The sequence below is a fragment of the Vulpes vulpes genome, chromosome 12 (assembly GCF_048418805.1).
Source record: "Vulpes vulpes isolate BD-2025 chromosome 12, VulVul3, whole genome shotgun sequence".
NCBI classification, from domain to species: domain Eukaryota; kingdom Metazoa; phylum Chordata; class Mammalia; order Carnivora; family Canidae; genus Vulpes; species Vulpes vulpes.
Genome location: NC_132791.1, coordinates 151,594,116 through 151,616,214, shown reverse-complemented (window position 1 = coordinate 151,616,214; position 22,099 = coordinate 151,594,116). Strand labels below are relative to the sequence as shown.

General features: G+C 40.1%; 1 protein-coding gene across 14 annotated transcripts in view; it reads left to right on the top strand.

The window, feature by feature from the left end:
- The window catches only part of FGGY (FGGY carbohydrate kinase domain containing), a 413,290-nt gene that overhangs the window by 288,144 nt on the left and 103,047 nt on the right, over positions 1-22,099 (top strand). For all 14 annotated transcript variants that reach the window (XM_072730788.1, XM_072730787.1, XM_072730782.1 and 11 more), the window contains 2 exons: positions 9,285-9,346; positions 20,072-20,219. In XM_072730788.1, the coding sequence (XP_072586889.1) occupies positions 9,285-9,346; positions 20,072-20,219 (210 nt within the window). The remainder of the gene's footprint in view (positions 1-9,284; positions 9,347-20,071; positions 20,220-22,099) is intronic.

The following is a 22,099-nucleotide window of genomic DNA, read 5'->3' as shown; positions in this document are numbered from 1 at the left end:
TTTTCCCATGTCTACAAGCATGTTATTTTTCTTCTGCTACTTTCTTTATTTTCTCTTAATCTTTGATTTTTATTATGGTATCCCACATGTGGTGTTCTTTGGATTTAGCCTTCTTTTCCCAGGTTTAATAAACTTCATAAATTTGTGAATTTCTGTCTTTCACTAAGTTTGGGAAATTGTCAGTATTTATTTATTTAAATATAAGTAAATATTGCAGCCACATACCATCCCAGCAGTATAAACAACAACACAAGGTTAATATACCTATTAGACAAAAGAAAGTGCTTAGAAGTATGGTTTCCCAGTGACCCAGGAAAAGATGCTTTCCACAGACACAGCATTTGGAGTGATTGTAAACTTCAGCATAGGTGGTAGCCCATGCAGGAATACATTTCCTAATGTAGTAGTAAGAAACATCAGCAATGTGAAGCTAGGAGCAATAAGACAAATGTTTTACAGGCAGTAGATATGGAAGATCTTCATGTATCAAATACAATAGAGGTTTGGTCCTGATGAGCCAGTACCGCCCCTGGCTTAGGTACTTTCCTTGGGGGATGATGCCATATATTTGCCCCTTAATATCATCAGAGGGTGTCTATGTTCTATATGGGTATCCTCATTGGCACCCATACTAACATCCCTACCTCAGTTACCAAGGCCCCATCTGCTCTTATTCCTCCTACTGTGACTCAAAAGTGCATATATTTGAGAACCTTGGCTATTGTCCCACAGGCCTATGAGGGACTTTTTTTTCCAGTCTGTCTCTCTGCCTCTCCCACCTCTCTCTCTGTCTTCTTCCCTCTCCCTGTATCAGTTGCCCCCTCCATCCCTCTCCTCCTTTCTCTCTCACAATTAGATACACTCTAATAGTCTGTTTTCAAGTTCATTGACTCTTTTGTCTATGATCTCTTGGCTGTGAGGCCTATCCACTAAATATTTCAGATATTACATTTTCAAAGACTAGAATTTCCATTTTTCATAGTTTTGTTTCTTATCCATTTATTATGAGAATATTATCCTTCATATCCTAAAGCATTATTAAACTACTGAATTCATTTTTAAAATTTATTTATTATTTATTTAAATATTTATTAAGGTGAGCCATGATATTTATGCAGTATTTATTGAATTTCAACAATGTCAATACATACCAGTGCTCAGATCAAGCAACAGTTTTGTAGTGCTCTTCTCACCTCCCCTCCTTTTTAGGATATATGGTGAATTTTTTGTTTGTGTTGATTTTATTTTTTTATATTCGGTAAAATTAGCATACAGTGTTATATTAGTTTCAGGTATACAATACACTGATTCAACAAGTCTATATATTACTCAGTGCTCATCATGATGGTGTACTGTTAATCCCCTTCACCTGTCTCACCCATCCCCCCACCCACCTACCATCCCTCTGGTAACCATCAGTTTGTTCTGTTTTTTGTTTGTCTCTCTTTTTTTTTTTTTTTGTATATTTGTTTTGTTTCTTAAATTCCATATATAAGTAAAGTCATATAGTATTGTCTTCCTCTGACATTTTACTTAGCAGTATACCCTCTAGCTCTATCCATGTTGTTGCAAATGGCAGGATTTCATTCTTTCTTATGGCTGAGAAATATTCCATATTGTGTGTGTGTGTATACACATACATATATATACATATACATATATATCACATATATATATATACGTATACACATACACCACTTCTTTATCTGTTCATTTATCAGTGGAAACTTGGGTTGCTTCCATATCTTGGCTATTGTAAATAATGTTGCAATAAGCTAAGGGTGCATATGTCTTTTCAAATTGGTGTTTTTGTATTCTTTGGGTAAATACACAACAGTAGAATTGCTAGATCATATGGTAATTCTATTTTGTATTCTTTGAGGAACCTCCCTGCTGTTTTCCATAGTGGCTGTACCAATTTACATTTCCACCAACCGTGCATGGAGGTTCCTTTTCTGCACTTCCTTACCAATACTTGTTATTTCTTGTGTTTTTTATTGTAGCCATTCTAACAGTTTGTGGGGTGATTATCTCATTGTGGTTTTGATTTGCATTTCCCTGATGATGAGTGATGTTGAGCACCATCCCATGTGTCGTGAGCCACCTGTATGTCTTCTTCGGAGAAATGTCTGTTTAGGTCTTCTGCCCATTTTTAGTTGGATTATTTAGGTTTTTGGTGTTGAGATGTATATATTCTTTATTTTCTTTTAAATCTAGTATAGTTAACATAGTATCCTATTAATTTCAGATATACAATATAGTGATTCAGTAATTCCATATATTCCTTAGTGCTCAGCAAGTTAAATGTACTCTCAAACCCCTTCACCTATTTGTGTAAGTTCTTCATATATTTTGGATATTAATCCCTTATCAGATATGTCTTTTGCAAATATCTTCTCCTGTTCAGTGATTGTCTTTCAGTTTTATTGATTGCTTCTTCTGCTGTACAATAACTTTTTATTTTGATGTAGTCCCAATAGTTTATTTTTGCTTTTGTTTCCCTTGGACAGGAGACAAATCTAGACAAAACTACTGAATTCTTCCCATCTAATTCCAGCATCTGTGTCATCTCAGGATCATTGGCCATTAAATGGCTTTTCTCTTAAGTATGGATTACATTTTCCTTCTTTCTATATAGCTAGCAATTTTGGATCATATTTTGAATATTATGATTGATAAATTATAGAGACACTGGGTTATTCTTATTCCTCTGAAGAGTATTTTTTTTTTAACAGGTAGTTTATTTGGTTGAACTCAGACTCTCAAGTTTTGTCTTTCCTGTGATGAGCACCTACTGAAATCTCTGTTGAGTTCTTTCAGCTTTAGCTGGGCTGCTTATAATGTAACTCAGAGATCATCCAGAGGTTGGGGTAGCATTTATATGAAGTCTTAAGCTGCCTTTCTATGGCTACTGGATCTCCTGTGTTACTATGGCTAGAGCAGAATAAAAGTTCAATAAACATTTGTGGAATCTATAAAGAGCATAATCAGTCAAGACCATATTTGAATATTGGCAGCCCTGTTTTCCACTGACAGGCAGAGCTTTTTGAGAGGAATGATTTTCATTTATCTTTGTGTCTTCAATTATTAGAGTGATACCTAGCATAGGATAGCCATATATCTCATTAGTTTCCTGAATAAGTGAATTAATCAATAAACTATAAAAATACACAAAGCTATTAACTTTGTTGTTGAATGAAACTGACCAAACTAGCACTGGATTAAATCAGGATTTGTCTACTTATAAGTGAAGTTGTTCTATCTCAAGCTAATATTAAAGTTGTGGGGAAAAATTAAAGAGTTTACGTTTTCTTTCAGGAATGTTTGTTGTTCTTAGGAGCTGTTCAGTATTGAAACCCACAATTCTTTCCAACAACATAAAAGAAATTGTCTAGGTTGGGCTTTCTTCTTCCATTAGATTTTTATGAGAATTTCAAGGCTGGGAAAAATCAGACAAAATGTTTTTGCTTTGAGATAAGGAGATGAGATTAAGTAAAGAGTTGGAAGAGCTGAGATGAAAAAAAGGACATTTCAGGTAAATGCAAATGGCCAAAAGAGAGTTGTGGCAAGTGACGAACATTTCTCTGAGCCTAATGATTTCATTTTTCAAAGCAAGGTGAAGACAGCCTCAATAAATTTGAGGACAACCAATAAAATTGTTTTTGATTTTTTTTTTTTTAGATTTTATTTATTTTTTCACGAGAGACAGAGAAAGAGAGGTAGAGACATAGGCAGAGAGAGAAAGGGAGATATAGGTGCCCTGCAGGGAGCCTCTTGTGGGACTCGATCCCAGGACTCTGAAATCACAACCTGAGCCAAAGGCAGATGCTCAACCACTGAGCCAAGTGCTCCATAAAATTGGTCTTAACAGAGAAAAGCCCACCATGCCATAAGATAGCTTTGCCTCAGCAAAATGGTCATAGAACCTAAAATTCTGGGATTCTAAGCTTGCCTTTTTCATGTGTTTTTCTCGTCTATGAGCTCTGTGCCCACAGTTTTGAGATCTCAGGCACTGCAGTGCTCTGTCTGATTTTACAAACATTTGGCTCTTTGTCATATTAATTTACTCAGTGTTGTAGAGAAAGAATTAGAAATGGTCTTGTTTAAGAACAAGACCTAAGCCAGAACTGACTTGGGTCTCAGGACTTCCTGTCTGTGTTTGCGCCGTTTCGAGAGTTGGAAACTCACATGCCTAAAGGAGTCAGACAGCATAAACAGATTAGGCAAACTTTTTTTTTTTTTTTTTTTTTACTTTTATAGAGAAGTTTTTCTTTCAACTTATAGCACTCTAGGGAATGATTTTATGTTCCTTCCTTTCATAGAGAGATGGGCATAGAGAAATAGATTTCTCCTACAAGTAAAACATTTGTGTGGTCATACTGAGAAATTGGTGAAATCTGGTGTCTGTTGTGGGAGGAAGTGGGGAGTGACAGGGTCTTCTACATACTGAACAGTGCAGTCCCTTATGAAGGGATCAGTCATCCCTGGGCTCTAGCTGACTCTTGCCGTGGGGGAATATGGGTGGCCTAATGTCTTGCATATGCCAGTTCTTTGGGAGAAACCAAAATCTGGATTTCAAGTGGAATCTCCCAATTTAAAAATATTGGCTGATTTTTTTAAGCATGATAGAACCCAAGTAAAATACATCTGTGGGCCAGATGTCCCTTTGTATTACCCGTTTATGATCTCTGTGTTATAGCGGGTTATGTTTCTATTTCTCCCGTATTCCAAATGCAGATGCCACCTTTACAAGGAAGGACCTAAAAGTCAACCCTAGTTATATATCAGAAGACGGCTTTTCCCTCTTGATCTAGAAAGCCACCCTGAAGAAGATCTGACTCTGTCCAGTACAAGCTTCCTACCTATCCATATCATTTGTAGACTTTTCTGTTTGCTCTCAGAGCTGAAATCTGAGAAGATGAAGGAAATAAAAAAATAGTCATAAAGTTAGGCGAGCTCTGTCTATATTTCTAAGGCAACCACTTGGCAAATACGGTCATTGTGGTTAAACTGGTTATTTCACTGGGAAACAAATAACCACTAATAGGACACTGTGTTCTATACCATGCTAAATACATTAGAAAATAGAACATAAATAGAGAGATCAACCCTAAGATCAGGCACTCCAGGCTTTTGAAATGAGTGCTTAGTTATTTGAAAAACTGACTTGGTCTTTGCTAACCAGAGTAGGCTTTTCTACCAGATGCTGTTGAGGGGGGAAAAATGCAGCTGACCATTTGAAATTCCGTTCTCCCGACCTTTTGGCCCTTTTGGTGGCATCCCCTTCTTTTTAATAATAGATGTTATGAACTAAGAGCCACCTATATACCAGGCACCCCTGCAAGGCAAACTTTATTATCATTATTTTACAGTCATACAAGATGAGGCTCTGAAAGGTCAAGTAACTTTTCCTCCTTAGCACAGAATATAGGCATAGACCATGAATTTGAACATGAGTCTGTCTGTTTCCAAAGCCTGTGTTCTTTGCACTAAGCTACTGTTTTAAAATGTAGATTTTATTATTATTCTGATATGATGAGGCCAACAGATCAGGGGATCTGAAAGGATAGCTTGTTGCTCACAGTTCTGAATTGGGGAGGGCATGCCTTACCATCATGCAGGACCACACGGGAAGCAGCACAGTTGTCCCTAGCCCTCTGGTTGGTACCTGGCCCTGGCGTGCTTAGAGCAGGGAAGCAGTAGCCCATAGGCGAGGTGGGGGAAGGTAGGCCCTGAAGTAGTTTGCACATGAAAGGCATGCTCACAGATGAGTTGAGTCCTTTGCTGTCTAGAAATTGCCAGCCTTACCAGGGGCAGTCTCTCTGGGGACAGTAAGACCATAGATTCAAAGCATCAGAAATGGGATGCCTAGGTGGCTCAGTGGTTGAGTGTCTGCCTTCAACTCAGGGCAATATCCAGGGATTGAGTCCTGCATCGGGCTCCCTGTGAGGAGCTTGCTTCTTCCTCTATCTCTCTGCCTCTTTCTCTGTGTCTTTCAAGAATAAATTAAAAAATAAAAATAAAAAATAAAGCATCAAAAATACCAACGATAAAAATATGTGATTAAGATGGCCACACTGCCTCTTCTCAGACCCAAACACCTTTCTTGATCTGATTTTCTTACATTCTGCAACTAGTCAGCTACCAAATTTGTTTTCTTCTACATATATCTCATTTATTCATTCAAGGTGCCAGGTACTGATGTAGGCAGTGGGGATTGGGAAATAATGGGGCTCTTGATGTAATAGAGCTCAGAGTGTAGGGTAAAGAAAGACATATAAATTAATGATTTCTTTAAAACTTGCTAAATAGTACAATAGAGCAAGAACAGGAAACATTTTTGCCTCATGTTCTCACCCTCAGACTCTGAGCCCTGTCTACGTTTCCTGCCCTCTACACCTGGCCATGTCTCTGTCCTGCATTCCCTACCAGGCTAATTTTCTTTTCTTTTCTCTTCTTTTCTTTTCCTTTTTTTAATTTATTTTTTATTGGAGTTCAATTTGCCAACGTATAGCATAACATCCAGTGCCAGGCTAATTTTCTTAACTTCTCATCATTCTGCTCCCCAGATCTAAATAATTTCATGGCCTCTAATTCAATAAAAGTATAAGCACTTACCTGACTTTCAAGACCCACTCTCTGCCCCCACACTCCCCCATTATTCCAGTATTGTCGCTACTCCATTTATTCTTTAATTTAACAACCACCTGTGACCTAAGTGTGGCCCACAAAAATAGACACAAATGTAAAGTGTGTGGTAGTGCATCTGAGAAGCACACAGTACTGTGTAAGCATGTGGTGTGTCTCCATTGTGCTTTGCGCATCCCACATCTATTCCAGAAATATTTACAGAGCAGCTATGATATGCTAGGCTCAGGGCTCTGCCAATCTCCTTACTGTCCGCAGCCATCAATCTCTTTCCATCTCCATATCTACTCATCACGGCCTCCTTTCCAGCATGCCTGGCCTCTAGCTTTCTACTCCTCCAAGCTACCTGTTCTCAGCCTCCCAACTGAAGCCTCACCTCCCCCAACTAAATAATTATTGCCAAATTATTGACCTCTGACATTATGTTAATATGTATTATATGTATTGTATTTCTTATGTTCCACTGTATTTCTAGAACCTAGGCACAGTGAATGCACTAGGCATCAGTAAATAGTGAATCACTATACTCATGCATGCACCACACGTCTGGGTTCTGTGCTTCCCACTGGATGCTAATTTAAATCTCCCTTCTCTGAACTCTGAAAGTGCTTCCCATAGAGATGGGCCTCAAATCAAGGAATGCTTTTAATTATCCTTTACTGTTGTAAACTCTAAGGTCCTGACACCCCTCATCACAGGAACCCAAGGCTGAATCTGGAGGAAGTTAGCATTTGAAACCCATGTAGCTTTTTCTCATTGAAATGACCAGTGGCTTTGGTATTATTTTGAGCATTTCTTCATAACTGTACACATGGAATTCAGCAACATAGACCTACAAGTTTAGTACATGTTACGGCATAGTAGTTAAGAACAAGGACTTTTAGGTACAGAGAAACCTCAACTGGAAACGAAGATCTGTCACTTACTCCCTGTGACCAACCTCAGACAAATTGCTTACTCTCTTTTGGTCTCAGTTTTCTCATCTGTATAGTAGAGAGTGTTATCTTTTCCCCAGGAATAGTGTAATGAATAAATGAGATAATAATGTATGTAAAAAGCTTAGCTCAGTGTGGATACAAAGTTTAGGTGCTAGTATTTATACTATTGTTGACGTTGTGGTAGACACTCTCTACAGCCCAGCAGTCCTGTTCTAAAGGGAGTCTGGGGGAGGGCTAAGGAGGTTATTGAGGTTCTGAGTAGTTAAGTGTCTTGCACAAAGTCACACAGCTAGTTAGTATCAGAGCCAGAACCTAGACCTGATCTCTGTGGCTCCAGAAAAAAATTATCTTCCCCTTTACACAGCTCTGGCTGTCAGGAAACACTCTTTGAGAGAGTGACTATCTCCATGAGGCCAAAATAACCAATCGGTTCATAGTCTGAATGAAAATAAATTAGATGATGGACATTAAGAAGGGCATGTGATATGACCAGCACTGGGTGTTATATGCGACTTAAAGAATTGTTGAAAACTACATCAGAAAATAATGATGAACTATGTGTTGTTATGTTTTATATGTTTTAACTAAATTTTAAAAAGAGAGGGATGCTTGGGTGGCTCAGCGGTTTAGGGCCTGCCTTCGGCCCAGAGCATGATCCTGGAGTCCCAGGATTGAGTCCCACATCAGGTTCCCTCTATGGGGGCTGCTTCTCTCTCTGCCTGTGTCTCTGCCTCTCTCTCTCTCTCTCTCTCATGAATAAATAAATAAAATCTTTTTAAAATAAATAAATAAATTTTTAAAAAAGAAAAAAACAAAAAGTAAATATAAAAAATAAATTAAGTAGTTAGAATGATTCTGGAGTACTAGAGACTTATGTGAGCATTGGGAAGACGCCCAAATTAGGTTCAGGAATACAGGCACACTGTTGGGTGTGTTTTAGCAAGCAGGGTAGCATCATGGGGAAACATTTCCCTTCCTGATACTTTTATTTATTATTTTGTTTAGAGCTACCAAGGAATAAAATCCCAGACATGGGATTTCAAATGAGAAGTAGATTATTGTCCACAGGTTTAGACATTACTGTCCTTGGAGAGCTATGCCCCAATTTCTCATGGGATAACTTTTTCTTTTTCTTTTTTCTTTTTTTTTTTTTTTAATGTGATAACTTTCCAATCAGGAGACGTCCTTTTGACAGCTCTAGGGCAACTCTTTTCTTATTTTTTGAATTGATAATCCCTCCTCATAGTCCGTTTCACTCAGCTTCTCCATTAGTAAGACAGGGTGAGTAATTCAAGGCCTGCTATTGCCCTGGGGTAACAGCCTGAACCAGGAGACAGAAATGGTGTGACCCAGAGCTTGGCACTTTAACACCCAGGTCCTGGAATTACCCCTTCCCACTCTTGTCCTCACACCTCCTTTTTGGACCTGATACTACCTGTTCCTACCAGTTTAGCCTGGAGAGTTTCATTTCCTGCTCATTTTTCTTTAGACTGCTTTGGTTTGTGGATCAAGAAGCTGGCAGTAGGTGAAGCAAAGCTAAGTTTCTGAAAGAGCCGGACACTAGTTGAGTTAGCATTTTAACATTCTTAGGTCCTCTGTGGACAGAGTTGAAAGAAACAGATATGTTAATATCTCTTTTTCTGGCGTCCATATAAGTCAGAGAAACTATAACACTGACCCATCACTTTTGTTTTTCAGATAGACCACATGGTGCAGGGCCATGCTGCCTTCCCTGAGCTAAAAGCCAAGGCCGCTGCCAGGTAACTGTTGCTAATTGTATTTCTTATGTTCCACTGTATTTCTAGAACCTAGGCACAGTGAATGCACTAGGCATCAGTAAATAGTGAATCACTATTCACTCCTCCCCTACAACTTCCCACGCTTTCCTGCACTGAGGACATTCACCTTAGGCAGCTGAGTGACTCAGTTCCCCTTGGGTGATGAAAATGCCCTGCAGTGTTTGGTTATAAGACAGTCATCTGGATGATCCATATATTAATTTTGAAAATGATCTAAGAGAACTCAATAAAACTAGAGGTTCCAAAAAATATGCCAGGAACTGTGGATGAGAGACTCTAATGTAGTAGAAGGAACATGAATTTCAGAGTCCAAACTTCTGGGGCTCGAATCCAGATTTACTCTACAAGGTGTGTGACCTTGGGCAAGTTATCCAACCTCTTTACACCTGGCTTTTCATCTGTACAGTGGAGGATAAGAAATGACCTGAAGTGATTTTTAGGATTTTTTGTTAAGTGAAGAAAGCAAATAAGTGTTTACATTATACTCCCTTTCATTTAAAAGGAAGGTGACTGTAAGAAACTATATGTGTATTTACTCATTTATGCAAAAGAAACACAAAGAAGATTAAATAGAACCTGATGAGACTGACTGGTTACATGGAGGTTGGGGTAGGAATGGGATGGAAACATGGGGGAGTGAGAACAGGGTAAGAGGTGGAGGTAGCACTTTTCTCAGCATATCTTTTTTATAGAACTCTAATTCTTAGAACTATGGTGATACTTCACATGCCCCTTGAAAATAGAAGGTATGTAGGTTAGATGGTAGGTAGGTAGATCAATAGATAGATAGATACTAGGATGTATGTGTGTGGTGGGAGTGTGCAAAATGAAATACAATTAGCAAAATCTAAATCTATTGTATTAACAATGAATACCATAACCACATTAAGGATTTGAGAAAGAAAAGAACCTAAGTAGCTTTGAGAAAGAATATTTTGATAGTATAATGTATGGCTAAAGATAAAATAACCATATATAAGTATTATATTCTGGGGCGCCTAGGTGGCTTAATCAATTAAGCATCTGCCTCAGCTCAGGTCATGATCTCAGGGTCCTGGGATCAAGCCCCATGTGTCAGGCTCCCTGCTAAGCAGGGAGTCTGCTTCTCCTTCTCCCATTGCCCCTCCCCCTGCTCATGTGTGAGCGCTCTCTCTTTCACTCTCTCTCTCTCTCTAATAAATAAATAAAATCTTTAAAACAATTTTAAGTATTATAGTCTAATTCCTAAATTTGCTTTTCATAAATGTCTGGATTAGCTCTTCAAAAAATCCTTTATGTGTATACTACAACTAAGCAAATAAATAAATATATTGTGGATAATGAGAGCCAGGTTTCTCTTAAATAGGGAAGGGGGAAGTTTACAGTGAACCCTGTGGTAGTGAGTGGAAGTAGGAGGTATTAGGATCAACTTGAGATTTTGTATATATGTGTATAGGTACAGCTGTCTCTAGACAGAGCTATAGTCATAGACAGAAATAAATACAGTGTGCATATCCGTGTGTGAGTATACATACATATATTCCCTGTGCTCTCTGCTGAGATGGCCTGGAAACAATGACCCCTCGTAGCAGTATGCATACCTAGCACCAGATCCTGGTTTTTAAATACTGTTGTCTACCTAAAAGGAATCAGAAAACTTCTGAGAAGGATCACACCATGGAACTTCCTCATCTAACACTTTATTTGGGTCCGATACCACATACCCTATCTTGAGCAAGGGTTCCTACCTTTAGATCATCCATGAACTCCTTAATCATCTACTTAAAACTTTCTTCTTAGAAACCTGGCCAGTTCCAGGGTGAGGACAGAGAACACACATGAACATTTGATGATGCCAGAAAGTAAGGAAGTACTTGAAGACAACTTGTCATCCTAGTGCATAGGACACAGTTCTAAGAATCTCTCCATGGCCTTTGGGGACAATTTGATCAACAGAATAAGTAATGGTAGTATAAAGTGACTCCCCGAGGCCATACTGATAGAAGTAAATTATTGAAGAAATAAATATTTGGGAAGAAAGGGCAGGTCTTCTTGTCCACTTCAGGGACCATGTCCTAGAAATTATTATTTTTTTATATAAATTTATTTTTTATTGGTGTTCAATTTACCAACATATAGAATAACACCCAGGGCTCATCCCATCAAGTGCCCCCCTCAGTGCCCGTCACCCAGTCACCCCCACCCCCCACCCACCTCCCCTTCCACCACCCGTAGTTCGTTTCCCAGAGTTAGGAGTCTCTCATGTTATGTCTCCCTTTCTGATATTTCCCACTCATTTTTCTCCTTTTCCCTTTATTCCCTTTCAATATTTTTTATATTCCCCAAATGAATGAGACCATATAACGTTTGTCCTTCTCCAATTGACTTATTTCACTCAGCATAATACCCTCCAGTTCCATCCACGTCGAAGCAAATGGTGGGTATTTGTCATTTCTAATGGCTGAGTAATATTCCATTGTATGCATAAACCACATCTTCTTTATCCATTCATCTTTCGATGGACACCGAGGCTCCTTCTACAGTTTAGCTATTGTGGACATTGCTGCTATAAACATCGGGGTGCAGGTGTCCCAGCGTTTCATTGCATCTGTATCTTTGGGGTAAATCCCCAGCATAAATGTGGAGGAAATAATGGAACTAGAATATTCTCATTAGGCAAACACCGTAGTAATACTTGTTGCAAGGGAGAATCACCAATGGAAGCTGAAATTAGGGAAAGTATGATGCACAGTGGGCTATGTGCATAGTCCCAAAGTATCTTACTATAAGGTACTCATTAATAGCAAAAGAAAAACAGTAACTCACAGTGGAGAGATCTGGCAAACAGTGCCTCACCCATGTGATCAAAGTCAAACAGTACCGGCAGCAGGATCTCTCAGTGTTGAGCACCTCCCTTCATAATGTACCCAGAAGGACGTGACATCATTTCTGTAAGGCCCTTGCCAAAAATGGATCACCTCAGTAAAAATGTCCGGACACATCAGCCAAGCCCCACCTGAAGTGCATTCTACAAAATTATTAGCCAGGACGCTTCATAAGATGCTGAAATTTCAGGAATTATTGCAGAACTGTCTCAGATTGGAGAAGACAAAAACAATGTGTGATCATGGTTTAGACCCTGGACCCAGAAGAAGGACATGAGTTGGGGGAAAACTGTCAACATTCAAATAAGTCTGCAGATAGCTGATAATATCATATTTATGTTAATTTCTTAGATGATGAGTGTAAGGGAAGTCTGTTTACTCTTTCTCTTTCTATGAATCTAAAATTATTTCAAAATGAAATCCGTTTATTGTTTTTCAAACTGTTTATGATAATAATGCTTTGTTGGGCTTTTCTAGAAAGGCAAGGTATTTTATAATATTAACAGAGAAACCCCTCTTAGCCAGTACATAGAGCAAGGGTTCCTACCTTTAGATCATCCATGAACCCCTTAATTGTCTACTTAATGCATAATTTTCTGTGAAGAGAGGCCATAACTTTCATCAGATTCTTGAAGGGATCCAGCATTTATAAACCACAAACACAAACACTGGATTTGGGAGCTTGGAGATCTGGATTCAAATCCCAGTTCCGATAGGCATCATTGTATGAACTTGTTTCCTCATCAGAACATGGGATAGTAGCTCTGAGAGAACCAGCACTGAGTACCTCTGAGAATTTGTTTTGATTTTAATGAGGTAACGTATTTGGCAAGGCTTGTAAACTTTACTATGGCAATTATGACAACAGGTACCACTGCTATTTCTGCCGCTATTACTAATGGTTTTATAAAAGAGGAGGATGTTTTGGTGGTGGTGGTTCTAGGGGTAAGCAGCACATCAGTCATCCATAACCTGCTGACCTTCTGATGCAAAGTGTGGTAAAGTAGCAAGAACCCTGGACTAGGTATGACAAGTCTTGGATTCTTGTGCCAGTTCTACCATAAATGTCTCAATGACTCAGTTCCCTCACCCATAAAACCACAATAATACCACCCTGCTTAACTTATTTTACAGGGGTTATATGGATGAAAGTAGATTGGGGAAGTGCCAGTCTCTGAAGATCTTAAAGCTGAACACAAACCTAAGGGATAGATTTTGCATGGAAATATTCAAAATTTCCAGAACTTTCTTCTATGGGTGAGCCTCATGAGAGTAGTTGTGATTGAGAAAAGGAAAGAGATTGATGGATTACCAGTGCAGACTCAGGGAAACAGCAGCCTGAGGTGATCCAGAAGCAGCAATTATTAGGATTCTTATGTGGAGTCAGAACTGGATTTAAATCCCAACTCTTTCTGTATACTAGTCGACTTCATACTACCTTCCAACTACCTCCCTGTGTTTCTACCTTTAAGAGCTAAGTTTCTCCAAAGCATTGTCTGCACTCATGGCTACTACTTCCTCACTTTCTACTCATCCCTTGCCCACTTCAATTTAAATTTTGTCCCCATCTGCCCCTGAAAGAGTTAATGATAAGGTCCTCAGTGACCTCTGTTAATGAGTCTGTAGGGTGCTTTCCAGTCCTCATCCTTGGACTCTCAGCAGAATGTGGTACCAATGATCATACCTTCCTTTCCTTTATAACACTCTCTTTCCTGGGCTTTCTTTCTGGAATGCTGTTCCTCCTAGTTTTCCTCCTATATCTCTGGCTTGTCCTTCTTAGTCTCCTCTTCAAGTTCAATTTCAAGATCTTTTTCTTTTTCTTTTTTTTTTTAAAGTAAACTCCACACTGGGTGTGGAGTCCAATGTGGAGCCTGAGATCAAGACCTGAGCTAAGATCAAGAGTCAGACACTTAACCTATTGAGCCACCCAGGTGTCTTGACCATCATATCAAAGTTTATTATCCCTAGGCTGCTGGCCCTCTTCCCTTCTCTCTTTACCATCTCTACCAAGGTGGTCCCATCCACACTCTTGCTGCATTTCTTTCTGTATCTCAAATTTTACATGCAGCTCATCTATTTAGTAGATATTCAATAAATGTCGATTCTTTTTCCTTTCACTTTCTATTGTCTTATAAAGGAAAGTGCTTCTCCATCTTACCAAATATATGAACAGAATATTCCAAGATTGTAGGACCCATTATATATTAGGTCTTAGAAAGAAATAGGCATAACTGTTATTCAAGTGAATTTGACTGTTTGGAAAGGACAACAAATCCCTTGGAATCAGAAACTGCATGTCTCTTTTGGGATGCCTTAAGGCTCTCTGAAAAAAGAATGCTAGTCACCCCTGCCTCAGAGCTTAGCATCAGCAAATCCTATTTAAAACTGTAGGAACAAGTGTTGATAAACAGATTTAGTATTTTATACTCTTGATTTGCCATAATCTTTTCAGACTCACCCCTGAAGAATAATGTTTTGTTGGCTTATGAATTAAGTAAACAGTAACTAGATGTGCTCATGCATGCAACTGGCAAGAGTCTCTCTCTATGTGAGGCCAAATATCCAGCGATTCCACTCCTTAGATAGAGATTTCCTTACATTGATCATAACTTTGGCCCTTTCCCTCTAAACTTCCCATTATTGTCTTAATTGTTTTATAGAACATTAGTTCCCAATGTCTCAGAATGAGATTCTAGAAATAGCAGGGTTTGGTCAGAAGGTGTTGGCTTAAAATACAAGTTTATGTGCAAGTTTGGTAGCAGAACCAAGGTGATGTGTGATGAGTGTCTAAGAGCATTTAAGATCATAAAGTAAAAATACAAGTCCCTACTTTCATGTAAATTACACACACCCACACGTTTATATACATACAAACATGTGTAGAGAAAGAGCACACATTCGCACAACAGGAATTGGTAAGCTTTCTAAAGAAAGAGATGAGTTAAGAGGCAGACGTTAGGGTAATGGATGGGAACTCTTTCAGGTGAGGAAGTCGGGTGACACTTGAGCAAGACTCTGAGTGAAGAGTGGGAGCAAGCCATAGTGTTTGGGTTGTATGGCAAATCAAGAGTATAAAATACTAAATCTGTTTATTAGTACTTGTTTCTACAGTTTCAAATAGGATTTGCTGATACTGAGATCTGAGGCAGGAGTGTTCTGTTTTTGGAGAGCCCCAAGCCACACCAGACGATGTAAGGGACAGCAAGGCCCCAGGCCTGAAGGCACCAGTCAGCTTGGCAGGCTTCAAGATACTGTAAAGGCCATCCTGGCTGAACCAGAGTGGGAGGGAGCTGGTAACAGAGGAGGGCTTGAAAGTTAGTCAAGGCCAGAGCATGAGGATCATTGTGGTATGTAAAGACACTAGAATTTATTCAAGGTTTTAGTTTCTGAGCAGAAGAAAGACACCATCAGATATACCTTAGAAGGATTACTTTGGCTGTTCTGTGGAGAGTAAACTAGACCGTTAGTCGGGAGGGAGGGATACAGTAAAAGATCGGGCCCTCCATCTCAGCGAGCTCATCGTCTATGGAAAGGAAAAGACTATTATCAGAGAAGCCCAGCCTGTTCTGAGTTACTTTTGCAGAAGTCACTGCAAGCAGTGATCATTTCTTGTGATTCTGCTGGTTTCGGGTCCTAATTTAGGATTATCAGAATGAAGTTTTTCTAAATCGCATTGTCTCTCCCAACCTTTCTTTTCTCCCACCATCCCTGGATTTTTCTGTCATTTCTATAAGGACAATCAGTGTTTATTGATCTGATTTTTTCCTCAGGCTTTTTTTTTTTTCTGATTCCCATAATCCCATTGAGGAGCAGTTTCTTCAATTGCACTAGCGCCCATATGCCAAATCTCAACTACACTTAAAGCTCCCCATGAAAGGCTGTATGTGTTCCCTTGGTGCAAGAAAAGGAAAAAGAAAAGACATGAACATTTTTGAGAACTTGCATTGTTCCTGGCACTGTAGTTGCTAATAGTTTTATGTATATTATCTCATTTAATTCTAGATGAGGAAATGAAGATTCTAGGGACTCTTAGACTCTACATCTAAAGCTGATTCCCACTTTCCATTCCACTCCAAAGTTCTCACATTGCTTCCTTGGCCCTGGAGGCTTCTTCAGTCTCAGTCCCTCAGTCTGACAACTGGGGCCATCAGTCTATCAGCAAGTATTTATTTAGGCTCCTCTGAGCTAGGACCGTCATAAAACGAGGGTGACAATATTAACACCTTTCATCCCCTAGGCAGTGCCAGGATAGCCAGTAAATTCTTGATGGCTCTTGGATGAGAAATGTTTCTTAAACCGAAATAAGTAGAAATTATAATGCCTTTCTTTGGCTTCTACTTTGCATGCAAGGATAGGAAAGTGCTCATTGGGGTCCTCTCAAGAAGACTGAGGACTGTGCTGACTTAGGAAATAAATCCTCCATTTCAAGAGCAGACATCCAAGAGGAAGCATGTGTTGGGTTGTTGGCTATCTGACCTGAAACTCATAAGAGAAATTGGCAGGAGATAAGAGCATATATTTGAAAGTCCTCAGCCCTAGATGGTACCTGAAGTCATGAGAGTAAAGGGTATTATTCCTCACCACAGGACCAGTTTCAGTAGACTCCATCTTGTGGCGGGTCAGGAAGTGGGGAACTGGAGACAAGCTTTCTCAACTTCTGGAAGGGGCACAAATGTCTGCTGTTGGACTGTATTTTCTGACTTTTGACTTCAAAATACGGTCACTACGCTTCTGGACAAGTAGCCCATGAATCCTAAGAATTAAAATGACTTTAGAGAGGCAGGAAAGAGTTGAGATTCCAGGGATGCTGTCCTCATTGAAGATTGTAAGCAATAAAGTCTGAAAAAAAAAAAAAAAAAAAGAAAAACAAAGAAATCAGTCCTGACTCTTGGACTTTTAAAACTAGAAATGAATTTCCTACAATGGGAAGGAAGGGTAACTCTTTATTGATTACCTATCATTTTATAGTGTTCGGTCTCTATATTGAATCTTCATAGCAGCCTGTAATGTAAGAGAATTAGCCCCAAGTACAGAAAAGTAAACTAGGCTTAGGGAGGCTTAGTGTACCTGACTACCCAACTGCTACCCAGTGAAGTCACTTTGTGGTTGTTGAAACTCTATTTTCTTCATCATACACAGTGAGGACCAGGGCAGCAGGAATTCCTCCCTCTGGGAGAAGATATATGAGCCTGGAGTTTGTGAGATGGAGGGAGAACCACCCACTTGAAACAGTTAACATGTGATTCCCGAGCTGAAAGGGGGCTTACCGCCGTTTGAGAAGGAATTGGTAAAAAATACAAAATTAAACAAAGTCAGAACCAAAAAAGGCATCATGTAAGGTTAAAATTATGTGAATAATGATGTGCATTTGTTATTATAATGTTTTCCAAGTGCATTTCATTTTGAATGATATACTCAGATAGCACACATGGTAAGGTATAATTGAAAAAACATGCAGGAGAATGGCTGCATTCAAAGAATAAACATACAGCTGTGAGGAGGTTAGGAGTCAAAGGGGTAAGCATATGCCCCGTCCCCCAGGGATCTCATTAGTGCATGAGTGACCATATATGTAAGAGGCTAAACGAATCTCACTGTTTGCAAAGACCCACATTAAATGAGACAATGACAAATCAATAGTAATTAGGCCTATAGATTCTTATTGACCCAGATGTCTGAAACCAAATGCCCTGCCCTGAGATTCCTTGAGAGGCAAATGAAAAGATTTATAGATGTGTGCTTTAAAATATATATATATATCCCTTTAAGTGCAGCGATGGTATTCAGAAATGGGATTTTGCTAGAATCAAGAAATCACTCTTGATTTCTGGCTTGGAAGGACATTTCTGTGGCTTTTATTGTCAGTGGGGTTCCTGTTGGACCATGAGTGGAGAGAACTGGGAAGTAGAAAAACAGAATGTGATCATATTCTCCCCAGGTGTAAGGCTCTGGGCCTGCCTTCCACAGAGGCCTCCAGGACCCTTTCCCAACATTGTCATAGAATAGAATCGTGCTAAAAAACAGTTTGAATGTGGGCCCGACAAGTCATTTCAGACCTGGGTTCCAGAAGGCACATGGCTTCGGGATCACACAGAGATAGGGTTATTTAAATTCGGCCTCACTCTCGTGTCTTCACATCTCTGAGCATCTTCTGTAAAGGGGTGTTATTGGTATTCTGTAAAGGGGTGCTATTGGCTCACTGAGCTGGATTGAGGGCCTGGTGTGCTGTTGGGTGGGGCATGGCTGCTGATGTTGCTGTGGCCAGTGAGCCTTTTTCCAGCAGTATTATTATCCTTCAAGTAGGATCCAAGGCAGAAGATTTTTACAGATGGAAATGAGGTGTCATGGCAAGAAGCAAATAGATTGCCTCCACCCAGCATACCTTCGCACACACACAGGCACTCACGCACCCGCTGGTGCACACACACAGAGGCTGACTTGTGCACTCACTTCTGCACTTACATAGACCAGTTTTTTCTCCTGTCTTTTCTGTCCTGGAGCTCCACATACAGTTTTTATTTAACAAAATAATTTGAAAACCACTGTTCTACCTGTTTGTTTCTTTTTTTAAGCTTAAATTAGGAAACTTTCGGGAACTTCATGGGCTCCAAAGGAACATTCACAGTGTCACAAAACTGGAACCAGAAATGTTCGAGCTGCAGTCCTAAAGCATTTGTGAAATGCAAATAATATCATGTTAGGTTAATATCGAAGATATTAATGTCCCTTGGACATTAATTTCCTATACTTTTTTTCCTGCCACTGTTCAGGCAGTGCTTTTAACCTTTAAAGCTATCTTCCCGAGGCCACCAGTGAGAAGTAGCATGGAAGCCACCCTCTGATAAACTCACTTTCCTTAGAATCATTGGTTCAAGACTTTGAGACAGAAGTACATTTAAAGAGGGGAAAGGTGACCAACTTCAGTCTCTGTGCCCTGCAGTAAGATTTAGCTCAGTAAGATAGCTATCATGATGCCCATTTTATGTATGGGATAACTGAAGTTCAGAGAGCGTAAGTCACTGGCCCATGTCACCCAGCTAGGATGAGTAGAATCCACACATGAGCCCAGGACTACCTTGGTTCCCAGTCCCCTCCTATCTCCCTCTCACACAAACACTGAAAACAGAGAGGTGGTGTGACTCCTTCATTCTGCACCCAAAGAGACAGAGCCTTAGAAAGGAGAAAGAACAAATGTGATGCCATTTGATACATTGGGGTTGGAAATCAAATCTCCTCATTCCTGATCTAACTGCATTCCTCTGTCCCATTACTTCCTTTAGCCAACTCCCATCCCAAGTCCAGGAACTTACCTTTATATCTGTCACCTCATCATTATTGTTACAATTAGGAATACTGATTTTTAAAAATCCTTTACACATGTACAGTATTGTACAGTTTACAAAATATGCTCTCTTCACATATATAGTCTCCTTTGATCTTCACAATAACCCTATGAGGTAAGTTGGACAGGGATTATGATATCTGTTTTTACAGATGCAAAGAAAGAGGGTCAGAACGTTTGAATAACTTTCTCATGGTTACACATCTTTCTAGGGGTAAAGCCACTCCTGGACCTGGTCTTCTGATTCCAAGCCTTTCCACTTTGCAGCGGGACATGCTACCTACTCTGGGTGATGGCACAGCATGATCAGAGAGCATAGTATGCTGGTTCCTGTGGTTTTGGGTAGTTTCTCTGCTGAAACTAGGGACTCTGCTCTCTTTCTGGATCTGATATGGAAGTACAAATCGTTTCTTTCTGTAGAACAGTTTGCTTCCCGACCCTACACCCCCCTTTTAAAAACAAAATCAACTTCTCTTCCAGATGCCAGAGTGTATATGCATATTTGAACAGTCACCTGGATCTGATTAAGAAGGCTCGGCCTGTGGGTTTTCTCACTGTTGATTTACATGTTTGGCCAGATTTCCATGGCAACCGGTCTCCCTTAGCAGATCTGACACTGAAGGGCATGGTAAGTAACAGCCAGTCCTTGCACGAAGGTGAAGGCGGGCCAAAGGGCTACAGAGTTTGGAAGAAGCAAAGTGAGGGGAAAGGAAAAGAGGAAAAATAAACAAGACAGGCCAAGGGCGCACAGGCTTTTTGCAGATGCATTGCTGTTGTGAAGGCTCTTGCCGCTCCCCAGGATGAGCTGCTGAAAGTTCTCATTGTTTCTGAGCCAACCTTGAAAGCGTTAAAAGCACTATTTCTTAGATTTAGCTACTGCTGCCTCTTTGTCCTGTGGAGCAGCTAGAAGTCATGAGCCCCTGCCTGTGTGATTTTTTATTTACATCACTTTGCAGAGTCATGTTTTCTGTCTCCATCCCCAGGCCACCCGGTAAATAAGTGGTAAATATTACCACCCATGGTCTTGATTGCCACAACCACATATCTGCTCAGGCTCTGAGTCAGAGCTGTTCAGAGTGCATGTTAACATTATTAGGATTCAGATTAAACTTTGCTCAAAGTAAAATAAAATTAGTAACTTACGTCGGTGGATACATTGAGCTGCTGGTGACCCTTAGGGTCACTGGTGGTGCTTAAGATTCTGGGCGCTCCGGGAGGGGCCAGAATGAACTTGTGGCAGCCTTCATAGCCACCTAAGCTAGGATGGGACACTCTGGTGGCCAGGCAAGATTAAGTAGTATAGCCACTGAGAATCATCTTTGAGGTTGGAGGAAGCATGTTCAAACTAGAGAAATAGAACCAAGCTTCAGAGGCCAAGGGGGGGCCACAAATAAGAAGAAAGTAAGCCAGGAATTCAGAATCTAGGAAGATGTGAAAAATTTGAGAAACAGAGTGCGCTGTGAGTGGAGGTGGGGAGATCAGAATGGAGGCTGTGAGCAAATCAGGGTTTATGCTGCGTGATGGTGGCGTGGGCTGCTGGCTTAAAGAGCTGCAAGACCCCAAATTCTATGGTTTTGTGATTAATTTTATTGAGACTGTTTTTAAATATTTTTATGATGCCAACGGGAAGACCTGATCTTTATTTTCATTACCTACTTGACATAATCAACTTGTGCTAATAAAAAGGAGTCACGAGAAAAGAAAAGAAAATTGGACATAGCATAAGTTATGTCTGTCTGGAGTCCATGAAGCGTGCCCATACAACAGATAATGAGCTTGGCCTCCTTACTTGGCTCGTGGAAGCAGAAGAGGAATGTCGGGAGAGGGCCATGTGGCCACAGGCTGCGGCCAGAAAGCTGTACTTGCAGATAACTGGCTCTCTGGGTACAAACAGAGGCTGGGGAAGAGCACATTTTGTATGGATACAAAAGCGAGAGTCTTAACTGAAGACAAGTATCTGAAACCAAATATAGTGGACCTTTAAAATGTGAAAGATGTTAAGAAGCATGACCAGTTCATAAAATGACCCCAGAACAAAGCAGGGCTATGTCGTGAAATGCTCATGGGTCTGGAGTTCTTCCCTGGGGGCCCTCTCTTGCCAACTTCTGTCAGACCCAGTGTGGCAAGACCCATGTTTCCCAGTGGCTTTTGTCTGTTTCTTAAAACCAAGCCTGACATCCAGAGACTGAGGAAGTACCATCATAAGGATATTCTTATAAAGTTAAACCAGGGGCACCTGGGTGGCTCAGTTGGTTAAACATCTGCCTTTGGCTCAGGTCATGATCCCAGAGTCCTGGGATCAAGTTCCCTATGGGGCTCCCCACCCAGCAGGGAGCCTACTTCTCCCGCTCCCATTCACCCTGGTTATGTTCTCTCTCTCTGTCAAATAAATAAATAAAGTCTTTTTTTTAAAAAAAAAAAAAAGATAACCTAAATCCAGAATGTAATCCCAAAGGAGTCAATGGAGGGTTTTGAAGAATACCTGCCTCATTATAATAAATACAGCTA